The 22953-nt window shown below is 43.5% G+C and overlaps 1 protein-coding gene across 2 annotated transcripts in view; it reads right to left on the bottom strand.

Annotated features, from left to right (window-relative positions):
* The window catches only part of ZNF169 (zinc finger protein 169), a 38449-nt gene extending 17098 nt beyond the window's left edge, over positions 1-21351 (bottom strand). The window contains exons 1-4 of one of the 2 annotated variants that reach the window (XM_079790933.1): positions 21297-21321; positions 16355-16384; positions 9160-9246; positions 421-547 (exon numbers count right to left, since the gene is read on the bottom strand). In XM_079790933.1, the coding sequence (XP_079647059.1) occupies positions 421-547; positions 9160-9192 (160 nt within the window). In that variant the 5' untranslated portion in view covers positions 9193-9246; positions 16355-16384; positions 21297-21321. Of the gene's footprint in view, positions 1-420; positions 548-9159; positions 9247-16354; positions 16385-21296 lie in introns of both variants that reach the window. The other variant, XM_079790932.1, reaches the window with a different exon arrangement.
* Between the last annotated feature and the right edge of the window lie 1602 nt (positions 21352-22953).

The raw sequence follows: 22953 nt of genomic DNA, 5'->3' as shown, positions 1-22953 counted from the left end.
TAAAAGGCAATCAGAACTTCGAGTCAGCTGGGAACGCAACAACCCAGAGGGGGTGAGGAGGCACAGAGGAGGGCAAAGGCTCTCTGAATGCTAACAGAGTGACTAGGGAAGGGGGGGCGGTACTTCTGGACCTAAAGGCAGTACACCGACTCTCCCCTGTGCTTCACCGAATACAAATATTCCCCCACTGGAAGCACCATCTCTTGGGAGGAAGGGGCCTTGGCAATAGCCCCTTCATGGGATGAAATGCAGTAAGATACCACACACACACCCCTAAATAACTGCACTACTTTCAAAGCTGGAGAACCCAGACATTTTCCGGGGATGTAGGGAAAATATTATTTTTCTTTCTCAGCCAAAAGCCTGGTGGCTGCTGCCTAAATCTTGAAATGACCAAGACCTGAAAAGGTCCGTCCTTACCTAGCGACACCAAATGGCTGTAGGTCTCCAGCATGACATCCCGGTACAGGGTCCTCTGGGCAGGACTTAGCAGCTTCCACTCTGTCTCTGTGAAGGCCACAGCTACATCTCTGAAGGCTATTATTGTCTGGAATAGAAACACATCCCTGCTCACCCAGGAGCCAGCCAACCCACTAATCAGTTCACCTACTCTACTAACCAGCACTGAGGCAGCAAGAAGGCTGGTGTGGGGCACCTAGATGAGACCCATAGATCCTGCTTCTAACCTGAACCCTGATGCCATGTGTCAACACAATAAAACCCCTGCCCACGTGGCTGGTAAGTCTATTTAGGAGTTCTCTGTTCTGCTCTGCTGATTTCTATGTCCGTGGCACTGTCAAAAACAGTGTTGATAACTGTAGCTATACAGCAGGCCTTGAAATCAGCTAGTGTGATTCCTCCAACTTCATCCTTCATTTTAAAGGTATTTTAGCTATTCTAGGGCATATGCCTTTCCATATAAATTTTAGAATAATCTCATCTATAGCAACCAAAAAAAAGTCACTGGAATTTTGACGAGATTGCATTAAACCTGTGTATCAATTGGGGAGAACTGACATCTTTACTACGTTGACTCTTCAAGTCCATGAACTCATGTTCTTTTGATTTCTTTCATCAACATTTGGGGTTTTCAGCACACAAGTCCTATATGTGTTTTAAGAATTTCTTCTTTTCAAAATTATATTTTTTGTTTCAGTGGCCATATGTTCATTGTTATGATACAGAAGTACAACTCTTTGTATGTTTATCTTGAATCCTGCAACCTGGCTGAACTCACTTGATAGCTCTGAGTATTTTTTCTCCAAGGTCCCTTGAGATTTTCTACATAGACAATTATGGCATCTGCATATAGGGACAGGTTTATTTCTTCCCTTAGAATCTGTCTGCATTTCATTTCCTCTTCTTGCCTTTATTGTAGCACTTCTAGCACATTAATGAATAAGAGTGGTAAGAGCAGACATCTTTGTCTTGTTCTTGATATAAGGAGGGAAACCTTTATCTCCAGCATTAGGAATACTGAGATACCACATCACACTCACTAGGATACCAAAGAAACAGAAAATAATTTTTTGGCAGGAAGTAGAGAAATTGGAACCTTTGGGCATTGCTAGTGATAAAAGTAAAATCGTGTTTTCTATGGAAAAGAGTTGGGCATTTCCTCAAAAACTTAAACATACAATTTACTATAGGGTCCAGCAAAGAACTGAAAGCAGGGACTCAAACAGGTAGTTATACACCAATGTCCATAACAGCATTATTCACATTTGCTCAATTATGTACAGATAATTGTATATTATTCAGCCTTAAAAAAGGACATTCTAATACATGCTAAATTATGGATTAACCTTGAAGACATTATGCTATAATAAAGTGAAATAAGCCAGTCACAAAGGACAAATATTGTTTGATTCCACTATAACAGGTACATAGAATAGGCAAATTCATAGACACACAAAGTAAAATAGAGGTTCCCAGTAAATGGGAAGAATGGGGAATGGGAGGTTACTGTTTTAATAAACAGACTTACACTTTGTGAAGATGAAAAAATTTTGGAAATGGAGAATGACAGTTGTACAACACTGTGAATGTACTTTATGCAACTGAACTGGACAGTAATTCCTCACTTAACATTCTTTATAGGTTCTGTGACTTTAAGCAAAATGATGTATCATGAAACCAATTTTATCATAGGCTAATTGATATAAACCAGAGTTAAGTTCCTACAGTATCTCATCATTATAACAAAATGACATTGAATCAAAACACATTATTCAAGGACCTGATATATATTTAAGAATCATTAAAATAAGAAATTTTATTATATAAATGTTAGCAATAAAAAATTAGCTCTAGAATTTTTGTAGATGTCCCTACAAAATAGAGCAGTTGCCATCTGTTACTACTGTTCTGTGCTTTTCAGAAATGGTTGCTAAATTTTGTCAAATATTTTTACTGTATCAACTGATATAATCATGTGGTTTTCTTCTTTAGTCAATATTGTGGGTTACATTAATTGAGTTTCAAATATGGATCCAGTTTTGTATCCTGAAATAAATGGTCCTTGGTAATGGTATATAGTTACTTTTATATATTGTTGAATTCAATTTGTTAATAATTTAAGGATTTTCATGTCTATATTCATGAGAGATGTTGATCTCCAGTTTTAGATTTCTCTGTTGTCCTTGTCTGCTTTTGATATCAGTTTAATACCTGCCCCACAAAGTGAATTGGAAAGTGTTCCCCTCGCTTTTATTTTCTGGAAGAAATTATATAGCATTGGTGGTAAGCCTCCTTTAAACATGTGGCAGAATTCCATAGTAAAATCACCTGGACCTATAGATTTCTTCTGTGGGAGTTTTTAAATTACAAATTGGACTTCCTTAAAGTTATAGGGCTGTTCAAATTATCTATTCTGTATTGGGCAAGTTAAGGTAGTTTTTGTTTTTCAAGAAATAGGTTCATTTCATTGAAATTTTCTGATGGCTAGAGTTGTAGTAATATCCCTTTTTAAATTCTTGACACTGGTAATTTGTGTCTAATCTCTTTTTCTTAGTCCTGCTCAATGTTTGTCAATTTTGTTTTCAAAGAAGAAGCTCTTATTTCATCTTTTTTCTCTATTCTTTTTATTTTTTCAATTTTATTGATTTCTGCCTTTATAATTATTATTCCCTTCCATTTGTTCACTCTGAGTTCATTTTGCTCTTATTTTTGTAGGTTCGTAAGGAAGCTTTTGGTAAGGTTCTTAAGGCGGAAGCTTAGATGACTGACTTAAGACCTTTTCTGTGTCTAACATATACATTTATTTAGTGCCATAGGTTTTACTCTCGGGGCTCCTCTAGCTGCATCTCACACAGTTTGATATATTGCATTTCCTTTTCATGTATGTTTCTATTTCCCTTGAAATTTTATTTTTTTGATTCATGGATTATTCCTTCTAGTGTGTTATTTCTTTTCTAAGTGTTTAGAGATTTTTCTGTGAAATTCCTCATATTGATTTCAAGTTTGATTCCATTGTGGTCAGAGAACACACTTTTGTATGATTTCAATTTTTCAAAGTTTGTTACAGTAAACAAATTTTTATTTTGTGTTGTGTTGTTTTACAGCCCAGGATATATCTATCTTGGTATATGTTTTTTAGGACGCTTGAAAAGAATATGTCCTTTGTTACTGCTGGGTGGAATGTTCTGTAAATGTTGATTAGATTCTGTTGTTTGATGGTGTTGATAAGTTCTTACTGATTTTGGGTCTAGCTCTTCTATCTTTAACAGAAAGATATTTATGTCTTAAATTGTTGATTTGTCCATTTCTCCTTTCAATTTTCTGTTCTCCTATTTGAAGCTCTGTTATTTGATGTGTATACATTGAAGACCATAATGTCTTCCAGGTGAACTGACCCTCTGTGTCTGGTAACTCTCCTTGCTTTGAAGTCTACCTAACCTTGTATTCATATAGTCACTCCTGCTGTATTTGATTAATGTTTACATGATGCACCTTTTTTATCCTTGTGTTTTAACCTGTCTACAATGTATTTGAAGTTTCATTTAGATAGCACATATGATTGTTGTTTTAATCAACTGTGCCAGTCTCTCTTTCAGTTGATGAACATTCTAATTTTGTTTCTCAGTTTTCTTTCTTTTTTAAAATTCTTTATTGTTTAAAGTATTACATGAGTCTCCTTTTTCCCCCCATTGACCTCTCCCCCACCACCGCCTCCCCCAAGCACAAGCCCTCTGTCTGCGTCCATTGATTTTGTTAATATGCATGCATACGAGTCCTTTGGTTGATCTCTTATCACCCCCCTCCTCCCCCCGCCTTCCCTCATAAGTTGGACAGTCTGTTTGATGCTTCTATGTCTCTGGTTCTATTTCTGTTGTTCATTATATTCCACAAATGATTGATATCATGTGATATTTATCTTTCTCTGACTGGCTTATTTCGCTTAGCATAATGCTCTCTAGTTCCATCCATGCTGTTGCAAATGGTAAGAATTCCTCCCTTTTTAAAGCAACGTAGTATTCCATTGTGTAGATGTGCCACAGTTTTCTAATCCACTCGCCTGCTGATGGGCACTTAGGCTGTCTCAGTTTTCTTATTACTGACTTCTGGTGGGTTACTTGAGCTTTTTCAAAAATTGAATTTTGATTTATCTATAATGTTTTTTAGTATCTCTCTTTGTATAGCATTTTTAGTAGTTGTTCTAGGTGATACATTATGTATACATAACTTATCAATCTCCTGCTCATGTCATTTTACCAGTTTGAATGAAATATAGAAACCTTACTTCCCAATACATCCTCTTACCCTTCCTACTTAAGATGTAACTTTCTTAAGTACTTCCTTTGTATACATTTAGAATCACATCAGGCCATGTAATTATTTTTGTTTCCACCACCAAAATTACTTTAGAAAACTCCTGTATAGGAGGAGTGCCTCCTGTATTTACCCTATTTTTCCTTCCTGTGTTCTTTTTCATCCTGAGTGCGTCAAGGGTTCCCAAGACCACCCTTAGATTTGATGTTCATTATGAGGAATCACAAGACACACCATATAGTTGTACGCATGGCTGCAGTTACAACAAAAGGATACAAAGCAAAATCCACAAAGGGAAATGGTAGGAGAAAGAAAGTCTGGAGGAAACCAGGAACTAGCTTCCAAGAATCCTCTCCCAGTGGAAACACACATGGCGCACTTAAGTCCTCCAGCAAGGACTTGTGACAATATGTGTTAAATGTTGTCTAACAATAAAATTCATAAGAGGCTCAGTATTCAACATTTTTAGTAGGAGCTGGCCCAGAGGCACCCTCTGCCTAGCACATATTATAAATCGAGGTCCCAGAAGGAAAGCAGGTGTTCGGCATAAACCAACCCACTGCATACTTTTAGGTCCAGTGAGCCATTCATATCAGTTCTGGGAACGTTGCCAACCCTCCTGAAATGCAAGGTCCTGATGCAGCCAGAGGATGATCTAGCCAACAGGACTTTCTAAGGATAGAGGTGTCAAGCCTGCTATGTTCATTCTTTACTGCACACGGATGTTCCAAGGTTTCCTCTTTTATTGTTTCCATTTGTTAATAAAATTGCCGTTATTCATTCTCCTGGAAACAAATTCCCAGTTTCTTTCATCTGTGAATTTCCTGATCTCCCCCTTCACTCATGAAAGATATTTTTATTTGGTATAGGACTTGGCATTAACAATTCTTTCCTTTCAGCTCCTGAAAAACACTGCACCCTTTCCACCTAACCTGTGTGGTTTCTGATGAGAAACCCACTACCATTCTAACAGTTTTTCCCCCGATGAGAAAAATGTGGTTTTTTTTTCTGGCTCCTTTCAAGGTGTTTTCCTGATTTTTAGTCTTCAGAAGATTCATTATAATGTGTCTTGGCATGGATTTCAGTGGGTTTATCATGTTTGACATACACTTGGCTTTATGAATCTGTAGGTTTACATCTCTTGCCATATTTGGGGGGTTTGCAGCCACTGATTCTCTAATACTTTTTCAACCCTGTCCTCCTTCACTTCTTCTCCAGAACTACAATGGTACACGTTAGATATTTTGTTATATTCCCACAGTTCATGAAACTGTTCATTTTTTCTTCATTATATTTTCTCCAAGTTGTACAGATTGGGTAATTTATATTGTTCTATCTTCTGTTCACTGATTTCTGTTCCCTTGAATCTGCTACTGAACTTTTCTTCAGGTATGTATTTTTCAGTTCTGAACGTTCCATATGCCTATTCATAATAACTTCTGTTTCTTTGCAGTTTTCTAATGTTTCATTTATCTTAAGTGTGTTCTGTTAGCTGTGGCTATCCAGTTGTCCAATTGAATGGACTTGGTATTTTTCCAACTGAATGGATGTGGCACCCTTGCCAAAAATCAGCTGACTGTATATGTGAGGATTATTTGTTCTGAGCTCTCAATTCTGCTCTGTCATCTATATTTTTATCCTTTTGGCAATACAGCAGTTTTCTAACTGTTTGTAGCTTGGCACTAAGTATTGAGATCAGCGAGTATGAGTCCTCCCATTGTTATTTTTCTTTTTTAACTGGTTTTGGCTATTCGGGGTCCTGTGAGATTTCAAATGAATTTTAGTACAGGTTTTTCTATTTCTGCAGCACACACACATACACACACATACGGGATTTTGATAGGGATTGGATTGAATCTATAGATCACTTCCACTGCTGTTGTCATCTTAGCAATATTGTCTTACAATCCATAAGCATGGGGAGACTTTCCACTGATTTAGATCATCAGTAATTGCAGCAATGTTTTGTAGTTTTTAATGAGCAAGATTTTGCTTACTTGGTTAAATTCACTGCTGAGTATTTTTTTTTGATGCTATTATAAATGAAATTTTAAAAAATTCTTGTTTAGATAGTCACTGGAAATGTATGGAAATACAACTGACTTTTGTATGTTGATTTTATATCCAGAGTTTCACATTCACTGTATTCATAGGTTTCTCTCTATCCATATGAATTTTCGCTTGTGGATTCTCTGACACTTGTAAATTTTGACTAAAGGTTTCTTCACAGTCACGAGATCTATGGGGTGCTATGGGCTGACTGTGTCCTCCCAAAATCCATATATTAAGCCCTAACCCCCAGTGTGTGTATATCTGGAGATATCGATACCATTATAATTAACCTAGTTATTAACAACAGGAAAGGAGCAAAAGGGACGAACAAGAACAACTGCATAGTCCTCTGCAGGTCTATAGCCAGCTTTTTTGGGGTCTCCCCTCCCTGCAAAGCAAAATATTATTGGTATGTCATTTGGGCAGCTTCACCAGGAAGCTAAAGCTTTATACTCCCCAGGGAGCCACCAGCCTATTCCCCACAGATCACTGGGGATGGGACTGGACAGGGAGAATAGACACATGCCCAGGAAAGTTGGGGTGACATCGGGAAGGAACTTGCCTGTCATTCTCACCTGAGAACAGGTCACTGGTCAGAATGGGCATGGCTGCTGCAAGGGTGCTAAACGATTTAAAGAACCCTAAAATATGTAATTTCTATGCCCCGAACAACAAATAGCAAAACAAACCCCTTTGGTTCTTTAATTCTTTCAAAATTAGTTACTAGTTGGTCTCTTTATGAAACAAATGTGTTGAGTGCCTGACACTCTTCCAGGTATGGAAACTTCACCTTAAAAACTAACCCACTCAGGTGCTCTTGCCTGGTATCAACTTTTCACCAGGAAGCGAATCAAAGGAAAATTGCTGGTCACAGACAGGATTAAGTTCAGGGTATGCTAAGGGTCCCATGGGAAGTGGCAGAGTAGGTCTGGGGAAAGTAAGCTGGTACAGCATTTCATTCTGGCCAAGAATGCTTCTCTATTAACACTATAAATGGTAAAGTGAAACGTACAAAAGAAAAGTTTCCCTCTTACATTAGGGAACATTCTGAATTGTATACACTATATACACATTTTTTTCTCAAAGGTATAAAAGATTTGACAATTGAGGGACACACAACTCTCAATGATGTCTGATAACATCAAAACCAAAGATTTTTAACTTGTACAGTAATAGGCAAATATCTACCATATGAGCCCAGTATTAACATGAAGTTTAGATCTTCTTGCAAAAAAAAAAAAAAATCTGCCTTCTTTATAGAACAGGCAATACAACTCTGAATAAGCACAGTGACGCTACGTTGAGTGACTGGTATAACAGCACAGAGTGCCCACAGCATCTGTTCAGGTGGCCAGTAAATGTTAACTGCATCTGATTACGACAAGCCCCCATGCTGCCTGAGAGATTAGAACATCTTTCTATCCATTCCATTATATATTTCCAAATCCTTGATTTCAACATGACAAACTCTTTCTCAAAATCCTTCAAAGCCCATCTTGCTCCAAGTTCAAGTCCATACTCCTCAGCCTGGCTTTCAGGAGTTTGAACTGTCTCCATCCAGGCTCAGAGGAGATGAAGGCAAAGCCTTCAGGGGCCGGGCAAGTAATGAGTGAGTGAAGCAGGCACTCGGCCTTGGGGTGAAGGGGCATGACTACATAGTGGAGATGCTGTTTGTCTCCAGCCACTAGCCATCTGCCCAAGAGTGTAGCTGTAGGACCGTGGGAAATAATCTATTCTCAGAGAAAGTTGGAAATAATCTATTCTCAGAGAAGTTGGCAATCCAGACCTTTAGGTGTAATCTTCCAATTTGTGGAAACTCATTTAAATATAAAGCACGGGTCCAGTCAAACTAAATCTATCTGAGTCACAAACAAAATCAGTTCAGCACCCTTCCCTCTACACAGAAAACTGATGTGACCCAAGGTCACTGGCAGCTCCAAGCTTCCCATATGGTGAGTCACCCAGACTGGGACACACTATGCTTCCAGACTTTTTCAACAGAAATGCCTTCCCTCAGCTCTTCAACTTGCCAAGTCCATGGGGGGGAAGAGGGAGGCAGAGGAGGCACAGTCACTTCCTCTCTCGACAGCGTTCCTCCACTTTATTAGGCCCTGGGAGTCACTGGGCACTTAAGCACCAATGTCCAGTATTTTTAATTTAACTGCAATCAAAGTTTGCTACTTGGTAAATTCCTGAGTTGTGAATGAAAAGGCTCCAGGTAAGATGGGCCACACCTCCAAGGTCAGGGTTGGGTATTGCCTGATACTAGCAAGGTATTAGGGCAAGCACAGGCAATGGGGCCATCTGCAAGAGCTGGAAAGAAATTTCAGGACTCACCTTATCCCCGGCTGTCAGGAGCCCTGGAGCCATATTCCTGGTCGCTGAGTGCTCTTCCTAGAGAAGAGTCAAGTGGCACAGGCAGAGCTGGGGAAAGAGAAGAGCAGTGGGCGGATGCTTAGGAGAGAGGTCCCATCGAGCATCCCAGTTCAGCCCGAGTGAGGGGAGGTATGGAAGGCATACCTCTCACTAAGAGGGAGGCCTGTCCCACGTGGGATACCATCGCCCATCCCCTTCTGAAGAGCCTAAGCAACCGAATGACTGAACTCAACAGTCGACAGTTGACTGGTTGCTATGACGCAACCAGTTCAGTTCACTCCCACAGCCAACCTCCTGTGGTTCCCGCCCCCCCCCCCCCCCCCCCCCCCGCCTCCCCGCTGACAAACCTCTCACAGTCCCTCCCCCCAGCCAGCCAAACCTCCCACAGTTCCTCCCCCAATGGGGGGGGGAGAGGGGGGAGTCCAGCCGGCCAACCTCCCGCCGGCTGGCTGGGGGAAGGACTGTGGGAGGTTGGCCGGCTGGCTCCACGATTGGCCCCAATTGCTGGCCAGGCCGAGGGACCCCCCCCCCCCTGTGCATGAATTCGTGCACCGGGTCTCTACAGTTAGCATCATATTTAATTATGAGAAACTTGATGCTGTCCTGCTAAGATCAGAAACAAGATTAGGATGTCTGCTCTCAGCGCTCCTACTCAATATCACACTAGAATTCCTAGCTAATGTAAGAAGACAAAAAAAAAAAAAAAAAAGGAAATAAAAGATAAACAGATTGGGAAAGAAGATATAAAATTGCTTTTGTCTGCAGATGACCTGATTGTCTATGTAGAAAGTCCCAAAGAATAAACAAGAAATTTCTGGAACAAGTGATTACATCAAGACAGAGGATACAAGGTTAATATATAAAAGTCAACTGCTTTCTTATATACCAGCCATCAACAAATGGAATGTGAAATTAAAACCATTAGGACATTTCTGTTAGCTCCCAGTAAAGTGAAATACTTAGGTATAAATCTTTTTTTTTAAATTGTATGAGATCTAGATGAGGAAAACTACAGAACTCTGCTGAAAGAAACCAAAGAAGATCTAAATAAATGGAAAAGGAGAGTCCACATCATGGAAAGAGAGACTCGGTATTAGCTCTTCCCAACTTGGTCTATACACATTCAACAAAACCATCATCAAAATCCCAGCAACTTACTTTGAGTATATTAATAAAGTGGTTCTAAAGACTATATAGGAAGGCCAACACAATAGTGAAGAAGAACAAAAGCAGAAGACTGACATAACTGGATATCACAACTGACTATAAAGCCACGGCAAAAATAAAAATAAAAATATTTATTGGTAGTTAAAAAATAGTCATGGGGATGTAAGTGTAGCATATTGCAATACTAAGTATGGTGCCAGGTACTGGAAATATCAAGGGGACCACTTTGTAAAGTATATGATTGTCTAACCACTATTCTGTACACTTATAACTAATACAAAATAATACTGAATGTAAACTGTAGTTGAAAAAAATTAAAAACAGATAAAATAAATGGAATAAATGATAAACACAGAAATAGACCCACACAGATAGAGTCAACTGATCTTTGACCAAGGAGCAAAGGAAATTCAATGGAGAAAAGATTGTCTTCTCCATAAATGGTAGCTCTGGAATAACTGAACATCGACATGTCAAATAATAAATAAATAAATAAGAATCTAGACACAGATCTTATACCTTTCACAAAAATTAACTCAAAATGGATCACAGACCTAAAGATAAAATGTGAAACTATAACTCCTAGAAGATAACATGGGAGAAAATCTAGGTGACCTTGGGTGTGTCAATGTCTTCTCAGATAGGACACCAAAAGCACAATCCATGAAAGAAAAAAATTGGTAAATTGGTTTCTGTTGAGATTAAAACCTTCTGCTCTGTAAGATACTGGTAAGAAAATAAAAAGTCAAACTATAGATTAGGAGAAAATGCCTGAAGAAAAAAATGACTGAGTGAAAAAAATCATAATCAGAGTTAAAAAACTCACTATACTTCTCAGTAAATGAAAAAACAAACTGACAGTAAATAGCAAGGAAATAGAAGGTTTGAAAACACTATCAAGCAGTACTGATCATATTTAAATTTATAGAACACTAAACCCAAGTGCAGAAGTACACACAGACTCTTCACAAGTTAAATGACATTCTGAGGCATATAAAACAAGTCACCAATTTCAAATGATTACATTTAAAGAGTATGTTCTTTGCCCAAGACGGAATAAAAGTAGAAATCAGTAACAATGAGATATCTAGAAAGACCTCCATAATTAGAAATTAAGCAATACTGATCTAAAGGAGATATGGATGAAAACAAATATTCCAAGAGACATGAAGAAATGTTATGAACTGAATGATTCTAATAAATACAACATGTCAAAACATATCACAACTAACCAAATTTGTGGCATGGAGTTATGGGCTGTAGTGTGTCCCCTATTGAATTCATATGTAAAAGCCCTCATCCCCCAGTACTATAGAATATGACTGTATTTAGGCATAGGCTGTTTAAAGAGGTAATTAAGTTAAAATAACATTATTAAGGTGGGCCTTAATCCAATATACTGGTATCCTTATAAGAATTTGAACAGAGATTTCCAAAGAGAAGATGATGTAAACAAAAGGAGAAAGCCATCTACAAGCCAAAGAAAGGCTTCAAAGGAAACCAGCTTTGCTAAAACCTTGATTTTTAACTTCTAGCCTCCAGAATTGTGATGAAATAAGTTTCTGCTATTTAAGCCACTCCGTCTGTGGTGCTTTGTAATGGCAGTTCTAGCAAAGTAATACAACAGCTGAAGCTGTTCTTAAAGGGAAAGTTATATCCTTAAATGAATGCACCAGAAAAGGAGGAATTTTTTAATTAAAAAAAAAAAATTAGCTCACACCTTTTTTTTTAAAAATACTCACCCAAGGATATTTTTTTCCATTGATTTCTAGAGAGAGTAGAAGGGAAAGAGGAGGGAGAGAGAGAGAGAAAAAAAATTGACATGAGAGAGATACTTGTTGCCCCCCGCACGAGCCCCTACTGGTGCTGGGGAACCTGCAACCGAGGTAGGTGCCCTTGAGTGCCTTTGACCAACACTAATCACTGAGCAAAACAGGCAAGAACCAGCTCACACCTTTTAAGAAGCTAGGAATGAAGACAAAAGTTTAGCAAGAAGATAATAAGTAATAAACAGGAAAAATCAATAAAATATAAATAAAACTATAAAGGTAATTAATAAATAGGTTAATTATTTGCAATTATTAAAATTGCTAAGACCCAGGCCTAAAACTATAAAAAGGAAACAGGGAAAATGGAATGACAATGGAATAGTCAATAACACCAAAAGCACATATAGGCAAATGAGACTAAGCTTAAAAGCTTCTGGGCAGCAAAAGAAACAACACAGTGTAATGGCATAGTACAGAATGGGTCAAAATAGATGCAAGCCATATACCATATACAGGTTAATATCCAGAACATTAAAAGCACTTCTACAACTCATTAACTAAAAAAAAAATAACCTGACTAAAAATGGGCAAACTACTTGAATAAACATTTCTCCAAAGAAGAGATACAAAGGGTCAATAGCACATAAAAAGATGCTAAACATCATAAATTATCAGAAAAGTGCAAATCAAAATCACAGTAAGATAATCTCTAGCCCAACAGGAGTAACTCAGTGGTTGAGCTTCAACCTATGAACCAGGAGGTCACAGTTAGATTCCCAGTCAGGTCACATGCTGGGGGTGCAGGCTCAATCCCCAATGGGGGATGTGCAGAAGGCAGCCCATCAGTGATTCTCTCCTATCATTGATATTTCTCTCTCTCTCTCTCTCCTCCTCTCTGAAATCAATACAAATATATATATATATATATATATATATATATATATATATATATATATTTAAAAAGATACCATCTCTACCTGTTAGAATGGCCATTACACACACACACACACACACACACACACACACACACACACACACACAGAAAATAAGTTTTACAAAGAATGTGAGAAAAAACCCTAGTCTACTGTTGGTACAATAGTAAAATGGTGCAGCCACTATGGGAAACAGTAGGGAGGGAGGTTGCTCAAGAAATTAATGACAGAAGTATCATATGATACATTAATCCCATTTCTGGATATATAACCAAAGAAATGAAAAAATCAGGATCATGAAGAGATATTTACATACACATGTTAGCCAAGGTGTGGAGGCAACCTGAATGTCCATCAAAGGGTGAGTGGATAAAGAAAAAGTAGTAAAAACATAAAATGAAATATGAGTCATTCAGCCTTAGAAAATAAGGAAATCCTGCCTTTTCCTGGATGAACCTTCAGGGCATTATGCAAAGTGAAATATGTCAGTCACAAAGAGACAAATGTTGCATCATTCCACTTCTACGAGGTATCTAAATTACAATAAATTAAATTAAATGGAATTCCAAAAAATAATCCATGAAGGAAGAAGCAATAACAAAGGAAGAAAAAATAGAGGAGGTAAATAGAAAACAAACAGTAATAGTAGAGACCTAAATCTAACCATACTGATAACTACATGAAATAACTCACCAATTAATTGAAAAGCACAGACCGTCAGACTGGATAAAAAAGCAAGGCCCTACCGTATGCTGTCTACACGAAGCACACTGTAAATATAGACACAGCTCAGGTACATCTAGAAACAGTGGAAACAGACATAGCATGCACACAGTAAGCATAGGAAGTTAGGAGTGGCAATATGTCAGACAAAGTATATTTCAAAACAAAGCGTGTTACCAGAGACACAAAGACATGTTTCATGATAATAAAGGAGTCTATTCATCAGAAAATATACTAAAGGCAAATGTATATGCATTTTATAATGGTGCTTCCAAAATATATGAAAAAACAACAACAGAATTAATGGAGAAACAGAAAATTCCACAATCCTACTTGAAGAATTTAACACCTTGTCACAGTAGTTGCTAAAATGATGAAACTACTGCTAAATAAATTGATAAAAATAACTAAACAATTAGAAAATAAAAGATCTGAACATAACAAGCAACTTGAGCTAACATAGTATTAGAACAACACCCAACAACTACAGAATATATTCTTTTCAAGGACTCAGGGCACATTCAGCAAGGCAAGATACTAGTACACTGGGTCATGAAATAACTCACAACTTACAAGCGCTGACACTGTACATACTTTCTCTTTGACCTGAATGGAATTAAATAAGAAATAAGTAATAATAAGTTATCTAGAAAAATCCCAAAATATCTGGAAATTAGACATTGGATGGAGAAAAACTGCATTTATCAAGTATAGACAATTTCCTTGATGACTTTTTCTTTTTTAATCCTCACCCGAGGATATTTTTTCCATTGATTTATAGAGAATGTAAAAGAGAGGGAAAGACAGAGAGAAATATCGATGTGATAGAAACACATAGATTGGTTGCCTCCTGCACAAGCCCCAATCAGGGCCTGGGCCAGGGAGGAGCCTGCAACCAAGGTACATGCCCTTGACCAGAATCGAACCCGGGACCCTGAGTTCCGCAGGCCAGCGCTCTTTCCACTGAGCCAAACTGGCTAGGGATCTCTTGATGACTTGCACTAAAAATGGGAGCAGAGAGATGAGGCAATAAATGAAGGAAGAAATCATGACCCTCCTCTGGTCAAAACCCTGCAGTGGGTCCCCTGACCACAGCTCCACACCTCTTACCATGCCACCCACAGCCCTCCCAAATAACAGCCCAACCCCCTTTCCCACTTGAGTTTCCATCACTCCCCCCACAGATGTCACTTTCCAGGCAGAAAGGATAACCCCTCATTATCCTCCCAGGAGGAGCCAGGAGCCAGACAAGGTCCCTCAGAGAACTATCTCAACCAGCGAGACGGTCAGACCATCGGAATGCACCAGGCAAGCCCTCAAGTCCTCACATACAAGTGCTCTGGGAATAATCCTGCCAGAGAACATTCAGAAATTTGCATTGGAGAACCATCTCAGCCAGTTAACAAGGGTGAACGTGTGAAGCATAAAGGCATGAGGGAATAAAACCGCATGGATTGGAGTAGATCCCCCTGTGCTGTCAACCAGAGTCCCGTTGGAGTGAAGGGTGACAATGATTCTGGAAAGGCTGTTTGGGGGCCAGTTCCGAATGGATACTCACCAGCACCTAACACACTCTCCCTGAGCACTCACTGTGTGCCCTCGCCCCTTCCAAAGATCACCTTTCCCCCTCCAACCCAGACATTGCTATTAGGCCTTATTTTACCGATGAGAAAAAGGGAGGGACATCAAATGAGGGCAGATGCCCAGGGTCACAGAGTCAGTACTAGTGGAGCCCCAGAGTCTGACTTCAGAACCCACAATGAAGAGAGGAGGACCTTTTTGTAACAGGAAGTAGATGAACTAGAACATGGGGGAAGACAATATGCTGAGCTAACATAAAGGTGAGGAGAAAGGAGAAGAGGAGAAAGAATGGACAAGACTTAATAAACAGCTCATCAGATTACTGGGAAATCTGGAAAACTCAAGGAGGCAAGAATCCTGAGGTCATGCAGTTTGTGCCAAGAGGTAGAATCCTGCCATTGAGATGGCAGGGGCAGAATGGGTGAGCAGAGTGCAGGGGGATTCAGAAGGCAGACTCCCAATAGAGTCCTGCACGTGCCCCTCACCTGGGCTGTTGAGAGCAGGCTTTGAACTGTAGCAAGGCATTTTGTGACAACTGGGGAAATGGAACCCAGCCTGAATATTAGATGGCATTGATAAGTTGGGGTTAATCTTGTTGGGTGTGTGTGTGTGTGTGTGTGTGTGTGTGTGTGTGTGTGTGTGTGTGTGGTGTAAAGCTCATTTTCTTTAAAGTCCTTATACAAAAGAGATGCATGCTGAAGTATTTACCCGTAAAGTGTTATCTGAGGTTTGCTGCAAAGTACTTCAGCAGAGAAAACTACAACGAAGAGCAGAATGTTGACAACTGCTGAAGCTGAGCACACAGGTGCTCCCACAGTATTCTCACTACTTTGGCTTTATTGTCAGATTTCCATAATTTTACATTTAATAACCCATCTCCATTCACATCCCCAAAAGTAGAAAAAAACTTAAAAGAAGAGGGATATTACAAATGCATATAATTTATCTTCTGGGAAGGAGCATGCAGAATTTAGTGTAACTTACTTAATAGTCACAGTTTCTTCCATCTTCTTCCTAAAGAAAAATAAAAACTTCTTTTATTATTTGGCAAGAGTCAAAAAGTCCTCATTGCCCTTGGAAAAGAATGTGACTGGCAGTCTCTAGGTACAAACAGAGAAAAACAGATCTAAGTGACCCCTCCTGAACCCCAGCCAGCCCCATGGCTAACCTGTGCCTCTGACTCCTATTCCTTGGTTATACAAAATGAAAGTTCAGAGGCATTTTAAAAAACAAGGACTGACTGTTGAGTTTTCTTCTGTGTTTTTAGTTTTAATTATCACTTTAACACTTACATAATAGTCTGGGTTTGTATCATCTCTTTAAAAAAAAAAAGGAGGAGAAACCAAGATGGCGGCATAGGTTGAACACCTAACCTGCAGCCTGGCACAACAATTTCAAAAATACAACTAAAAGTCACAACGGACATCATCCAGAAACACAGGAAAGCTGGCTGACTGAAATACCCACAACTAGAAGGAAAGAGAAAACCACAGGGAAAATCAGAGGAGCCGTAGGAGCCTGAGGTATGGAGACACGAGCACGCGCGCGTGCGGGGACGACGGAGCCACAGAGGATGGGGCGGCTGACGGCCTGGCCGGCGTTCTCTAGCGGGAAGGAGATAAAAGCTCCAGATTGCGCTGAACCCCAGCTCCGACTGCACTGAACCCCAGTTCTGGGCGAGACCCTGGGAAGCCAGGCGCATGCTGGGGGAATCTGGGCTGTGGGGCGGAGGCACAGAGGAGCGGCAAAAGGCAGAGCTCCGGAGGCGCACACGTGAATGCGCGCAGAGGACGGACTGTTGCCTGTGCCGCTGAATTGCCCTGGCGGGGAGGAGACAGGGGCTCCGGACCGTGCTGAACCCCAGTTCTGGCTGCGCTGGGCCCCGGTTCCGGGTGAGACCCTGAGAAGCCAGGCTCATGCTGGGGGAACCTGGGCTGTGAGGCGGAGACGCAGAGGAGCGGCGAAGGGCAGAGCACCAGAGGTGTGCACGGGAATGCAAGCAGAGGATGGTCTGTTGACTGTGCCGCTGGATTGCCCTGGTGGGAAGGAGACAAAGGCGCCAGACTGCGCTGAGCCCCAGTTCCGACTACACTGAAACCCAGTTCCGGGCGAGAATCTGGGAGTCCAGATTCATTGGGGGAGAGACTAGACTGTTTGGCGGCGGGCGAAGCTCCAGGGCGCTTTTCTCTCAGAGGTGTTTGCAGGGAGTACAGAGGGACACTGAGACCCAGGAACCTCATAGGGCGGGGCTGACAGGAAGCCAAGGCTGTAGGCTCCACCCTGAAACTCCGCCCCATCCAAGCTGAGCACAGAGGCTTTTATAATTTTGCAAGTATAGTTGAATAAGGTGGTCTCCCGGTGTAGACACAGCTGATCCTCACAGCCAATTGGACTGGAGGTCAAATCCTCCCAATGTACCAACAGCAATCAAGGCTTAACAACACCAAGACTTTGCACTCAGCCCACAAAGGGGGGTACCAAGAGCGACCCCCTAGGGAGATTGGGGAAGCTGAGCTACCGGCCCCTATAGGTCACTGACCACACAAAGCCACTCCATCAACATAGGGAGGCAGCCAAAAGGTGGAGACACCGAAGCAGGTCACGAATAGAAGGGATGAAGGAAAGTAAACTAATGGACGACACAGTGTTCAGAACCACATTTATAGGGTTGCTTGGGAATCTTCTGGAGGACCGGGATGGCGGCGTGGGGCGGATGCCTGATTGTTGCCTACCACAACAATTTTGAAGCTACGGCTGGAAAGCAGAGCAGACACCATCCAGAACAATGGCCGGAGGAATTGCTGAGAAGGAACTGACCGATGGGAGTTGGGATCGGGAAGACGAGGCCCCGCTGGGTCCCGGATCCAGGTGCACTCGCCCGGAGACTGGTCGCCACTGCAGACCCGAGTGCCACCGCAGCGACCTTGAACCAGCCTGCCACCGTGCACAGGGCGCACCGGAGCTTCGCCGAGCCCACCGCCCAGCGAGTTCCGCGGCAGCCGCCCCGGAGCTTTGAGAAAATGGCCAAAGGAATTGCTGAGAGGGAATTGACCGACAGGAATTGGGATCAAGAAGACGAAGCCCACTGGGTCCCGGGTCCGGGTGAGGCCGCGCGCCCCTGGGTCCGCGCGAGGCCACGCGCCCCTGGATCCGGGTGAGGCCGCATGCCCCTGAATCCAGGTGAGGCTGGGTCCCGGGTCCGGGCGAGGCTGCGTGCCCCTGGGTCCGGGGGAAGCCACGCGCCCCTGGGCCCAAGTGAGGCTGGGTCCCGGGTCCGGGTGAGGCCGTGCCCCTGGGTCCAGGTGAGGCTGGATCCGGGTCCAGGTGAGGCCGCGCCCCTGGGTCCAGGAGAGGCCGTGCGCCCCCGGGTCCAGGTGAGGCCCAGCACCCCTGGGTCCGGGTGAAGCTGGATCCCGGGTCCGGGTGAGGCCGGGTGCCCCTGGATCCGGGGGGGGGGGCTGGGTCCCAGGTCCGGGTGGGGCCGCGCCCCTGGGTCCGGGAGAGGCCACGCGCCCCTGGGTCCGGGTGAGGCCACGCGCCCCTGGGTCCGGGTAAAGCTGGATCCCGGGTCCGGGTGAGGCCGTGCGCCCTTGGATCCGGGTGAGGCCGCGCCCCTGGGTCCAGGTGAGGCCACGTGCCCCGGGGCCCGGGTGATGCTGGGTCCCAGGTCCGGGTGAGGCCACGCGCCCCTGAGTCCAGGTGAAGCCGCGCCCCTGCATCCGGGCGAGACCAAACCAGAGGGTGTCGGACCTGCATTACCACCATTTGTCCACCATCCAGAGCTGAAAAGTCAGTGCCGACATGTACACATAAGGAACTGGTGGACATTGAAATTGGGTCTCAAAAGAACTGTTGGTCCAGAAAGAAACTTACTACAGACTGATTCATTTGCCTGTCAGCATAACTATTATTGCTCGTCTCACATTCGGTTCTTATAAGTATATTTCTAATAACACATGATCTCACTCATCTAGGGGAAATGATGAACAACATAGACTGATGAACAAGAACAGACCCAGAAACAAGGAGGCATCAATCGGACTATCGGGCCTCAGAGGGAGGGTAGGGGAGGATGGGGGGAGGGGGGAGAGATCAACCAAAGGACTGTGTGCATGCATACAAGCCTAACCAATGGTTAAGGACAACGGGGTGGGGGTTGGGGATGGGAATGGGGGGATGAGGACAAATATGTGACACCTTAATCAATAAAGAAATAAAAAAAAAAAGGAGAGGGGATAAACTACAAATACTGGCTGGTCTGATTCTTGCCTTCTGTTAGTGTCATTACTGTCATCAACAGAAGTTAATGTCATTAGGGACTGGGACAAAGGATCAGGAGAAAGGGAACAAATGTTATATCTTTATCACATTAGATGCACGAGAGACAAATTTGAAAGGCAGAGCACCTGCTTTTACATTTTCATTAAAACTTTGAAAGTTAAAGAACAGCTGGCTCCAAGGTAAAAGTTACTATACCATTTCCCTCTATAAAATGAGAATTCTACTACCTAATGTACAAGGCTGGCTGAGGAAATAAACTAAGCAGTGCACAGGATCCAACACTACTTCTCACCACCTTTGGTTAGCCAGGGCTCCGAGGCCCAGAGAACATTGGGTCGGGATGAGTGCCCTGGAGAAGTTGGGAAGCCCCTGGGAAACCACCTGCAGCTCTGAGCCGCAGAGGAAAACTACACCCCAGGTACCAGGGACAAGCAAAGCAAGCAGCCCTCTGTTGTGGGCAAAGGCACTACAGGAACACAGGGGGGTGCTGCCCACCTGAGAAGGGGCTGCCAGGCCCCCACCCCTCTTCTCCCCACCCTAACAGGCAATCCCCCTGGATATGGGGGGACGTGGGGTGCACCAGGGCAGACTTGAGCAAGAGAGAGGCAACTCCAGCCAAAGGATTCTCTCCCAGCCCAGAGGGCAGGCTGGAAACCCCCAAGCCTGCAGCGGGGGGGGGGGGGGGGGGGGGGGGGGTCTTCACTAAACTATCAGAACCAGGAAGCTTCCATGTCCCTCAGAGGCAGGGGGTGGGTTTTAGAAAAAGCCAGCTCTAAGCTCATGTCAACACTTAGCATGACATTATCTTCTATGTGCCTGTGGAGTTTAGTAAACGCACAAATAACGTTCCTGAGCACTTAGCATGTGCTAGACGCCAGTTGCACCTTTTTCCACAATGAGGACAGATTCCGTGAGAAAGAGGCGCACCTGGATCTGAACTCTCCCTACAGAGGCCGGATGGCAGACCTCGCATAGGCTCCTGGGTGGAGACAAGGCCCAGAGACGCACACTTGCAGATTTGCGGGGAGAGGACAGGTTCTGGGTGTTAGTGAATCTGAGCGATGAATCATGGAACCTCACGGCCACATCTAGGCATGCTTGCAATGTTTTCATAATGAAAAGTTGCAAATAAAAACTTAAGGACAGATTCTTACCGCCTCCCCCTCCCTCGGCCCCTGTAATTCAGGGGTCAGCCGGCCGCCCGTGGGGTTTGCGGGAGGTTCCCTACCCATGGGCTCCATTCCACTTACTCTACCCCGGGCTCTTGGAAGGGGCCCCGCACCGGCGGGAACCATGCAGACACAGGGAAGCCCCACGCAAGCAGGAATACTGACCCCGCCAGGACCCCAACCTCCCCGCAACGTCCTGAGGCCGCTAACAGAGTCGCTTGGCCTCAGACGCCCCACCCCAAATAAGTCTGCAAGCCAACGCTTCCCCCAAACCCGGGTCCGCGGGGCCAAGCAGCGCCTCCACCAGCACGGCGGGCACCACCTGGCCGCGCGCCCGTGAATACCCAGAAGTAAGCCCGAGCCGCAAACCCACAGCTCTGGGCACGTCTGCTCCCCAAATCGCCCGTATTATTCCAGGCCCCAACAGGACAGGACGCTGAGACCCCAGCCCCCTACCCCGCCCTGAGAAATCACACCTCTGGGCCAGAGCGACACTTGCCACGCTTTCCCTTCCCAGGTTTCCCGACTGTCCTTCCCCTGAGCTGGCGGCCAAACCTACCGCGCCCACCACGCGCCCGGAGAACAGTCACCACCGCCAAGCTCCGCCAAGGGGCGTGTGGGTCGCTCCCCACACTGTCCCAGGGCGAGACTACAATACCCAGAATGCCCTGCTGCTGGAACTACGCTACCCATAGTGCCCCGGGGCGGGATACAATACTCAGAATGCTCCAGGGCAGGGAGCTAAGTTACCTACACTATTCACAAGATCCCAAGTCAGGACTACACCTCGCTACCCACACACCCACCCGCCTGCCCTCACAGCCCCACTGGACTTGGACCTTCAGCCATGGTCTCAGGTAGATGCCCACTCATCTGTCAGAATTAAAGCCACTCGCGCTCTGGGACAAATTGTGAAAAATCAGACAAGTAAAATCAAACTGACCTGGGGTGCATGAGAAGGGCAGTTCAGGTGAGCACTAAAATCTTTCTTTTTTTTAAGTTACAGGGTCTTTGTAATTTTTGTTTAAATTATTTTTTAAAATGAAAAGGTGTTAGTTGCCTGGATGTGTACTTGTCTTCCAGCCTGCGGATTGACCCAGGTTTTTACGTTTAAATGAAAGCACATAATGAATGAACTACTAACAAATGCCAAAGGTACTGGCATTTTTCTTTTTTAAAGAGAATATTAAGAAGTTCGTTTTAAAAAAATAGAGGTGTCACAGAATTAGTCCAGACAAGTTTACTAAACAAAAACAGTCAAACAGCAACCCTCAGGAGTAAAAATCACAATCCCCAAAGTCTATGTTGTCCGAAATACCAACAGACAAAATTACAATACATAAAGAAACAATGTGGGGGGAGGAACCAAGATGGCGGCATAGGTAAACCCCTGTACTTGCTGCCTCTCACAACCACATCAAAATTACAACTAAAAGACAGAACAACTATCATCCAGAACAGTGGGATAGCTGTCTGAGTGGAAGTTCTATAACTAGAGATAAAGAAGAAAGTGCATTGAGACTGGTAGGAGGTGCAGAAGCATGGAACGGGCTGGCACCCAGGTGCGCTATTTTTTTGAATTAGGAGGGAGATACAAACTCCCACTTGCTCTGAACTCCAGTTCCCAGCAAAACTCTGGGGGACCCAGACACATACGGGGAGAAACTGGACTGTCTGGCATTGGGACAGGAATGCAAGGGCAGCTTTCTTCCAGTCAGAGGTGTGCGCAGTTGTCATTGTTCCTGCATGGGGAACTCTCCAGTGCAGGGCTGACTGGCAGCCATTGCTGTTTGCTCCACCCTGGTGATTCTCTGAGACCCTGTCCCACCCAATTTATAACCCCACCCAAGCTGTGCACATCGGCTTTTGTATATGAATGGCCTGTCCTTTCTCAGCCTAAAATCTGTCAAACAGGCAGCAGCTAGGTCAGGGAGCCCCAAAGCAATCAATCCGGCGGCAGCAGCTTGCCTTGCTACACAGCTGGGCCTTGTATGGGCACTTCCAAACCCAGTACAAAGAGGAGGAATCTGCAGGTTCCTCTGTAGCTCCTGCTGGGCGACCCCCAGGCAGTGGCTGGCTTTGTACCTCCTTGGAGATTCAAGAGCCAGTGTACCCAGTGGTCAGTGTGAAACC

This window comes from Cnephaeus nilssonii, assembly GCF_951640355.1.
Source record: "Cnephaeus nilssonii genome assembly, chromosome: 14".
In the NCBI taxonomy this organism is placed as follows: Eukaryota; Metazoa; Chordata; class Mammalia; order Chiroptera; family Vespertilionidae; genus Cnephaeus; species Cnephaeus nilssonii.
Note: the sequence above shows the minus strand (reverse complement) of the source record. Positions and strands in the feature narration are given on the sequence as shown.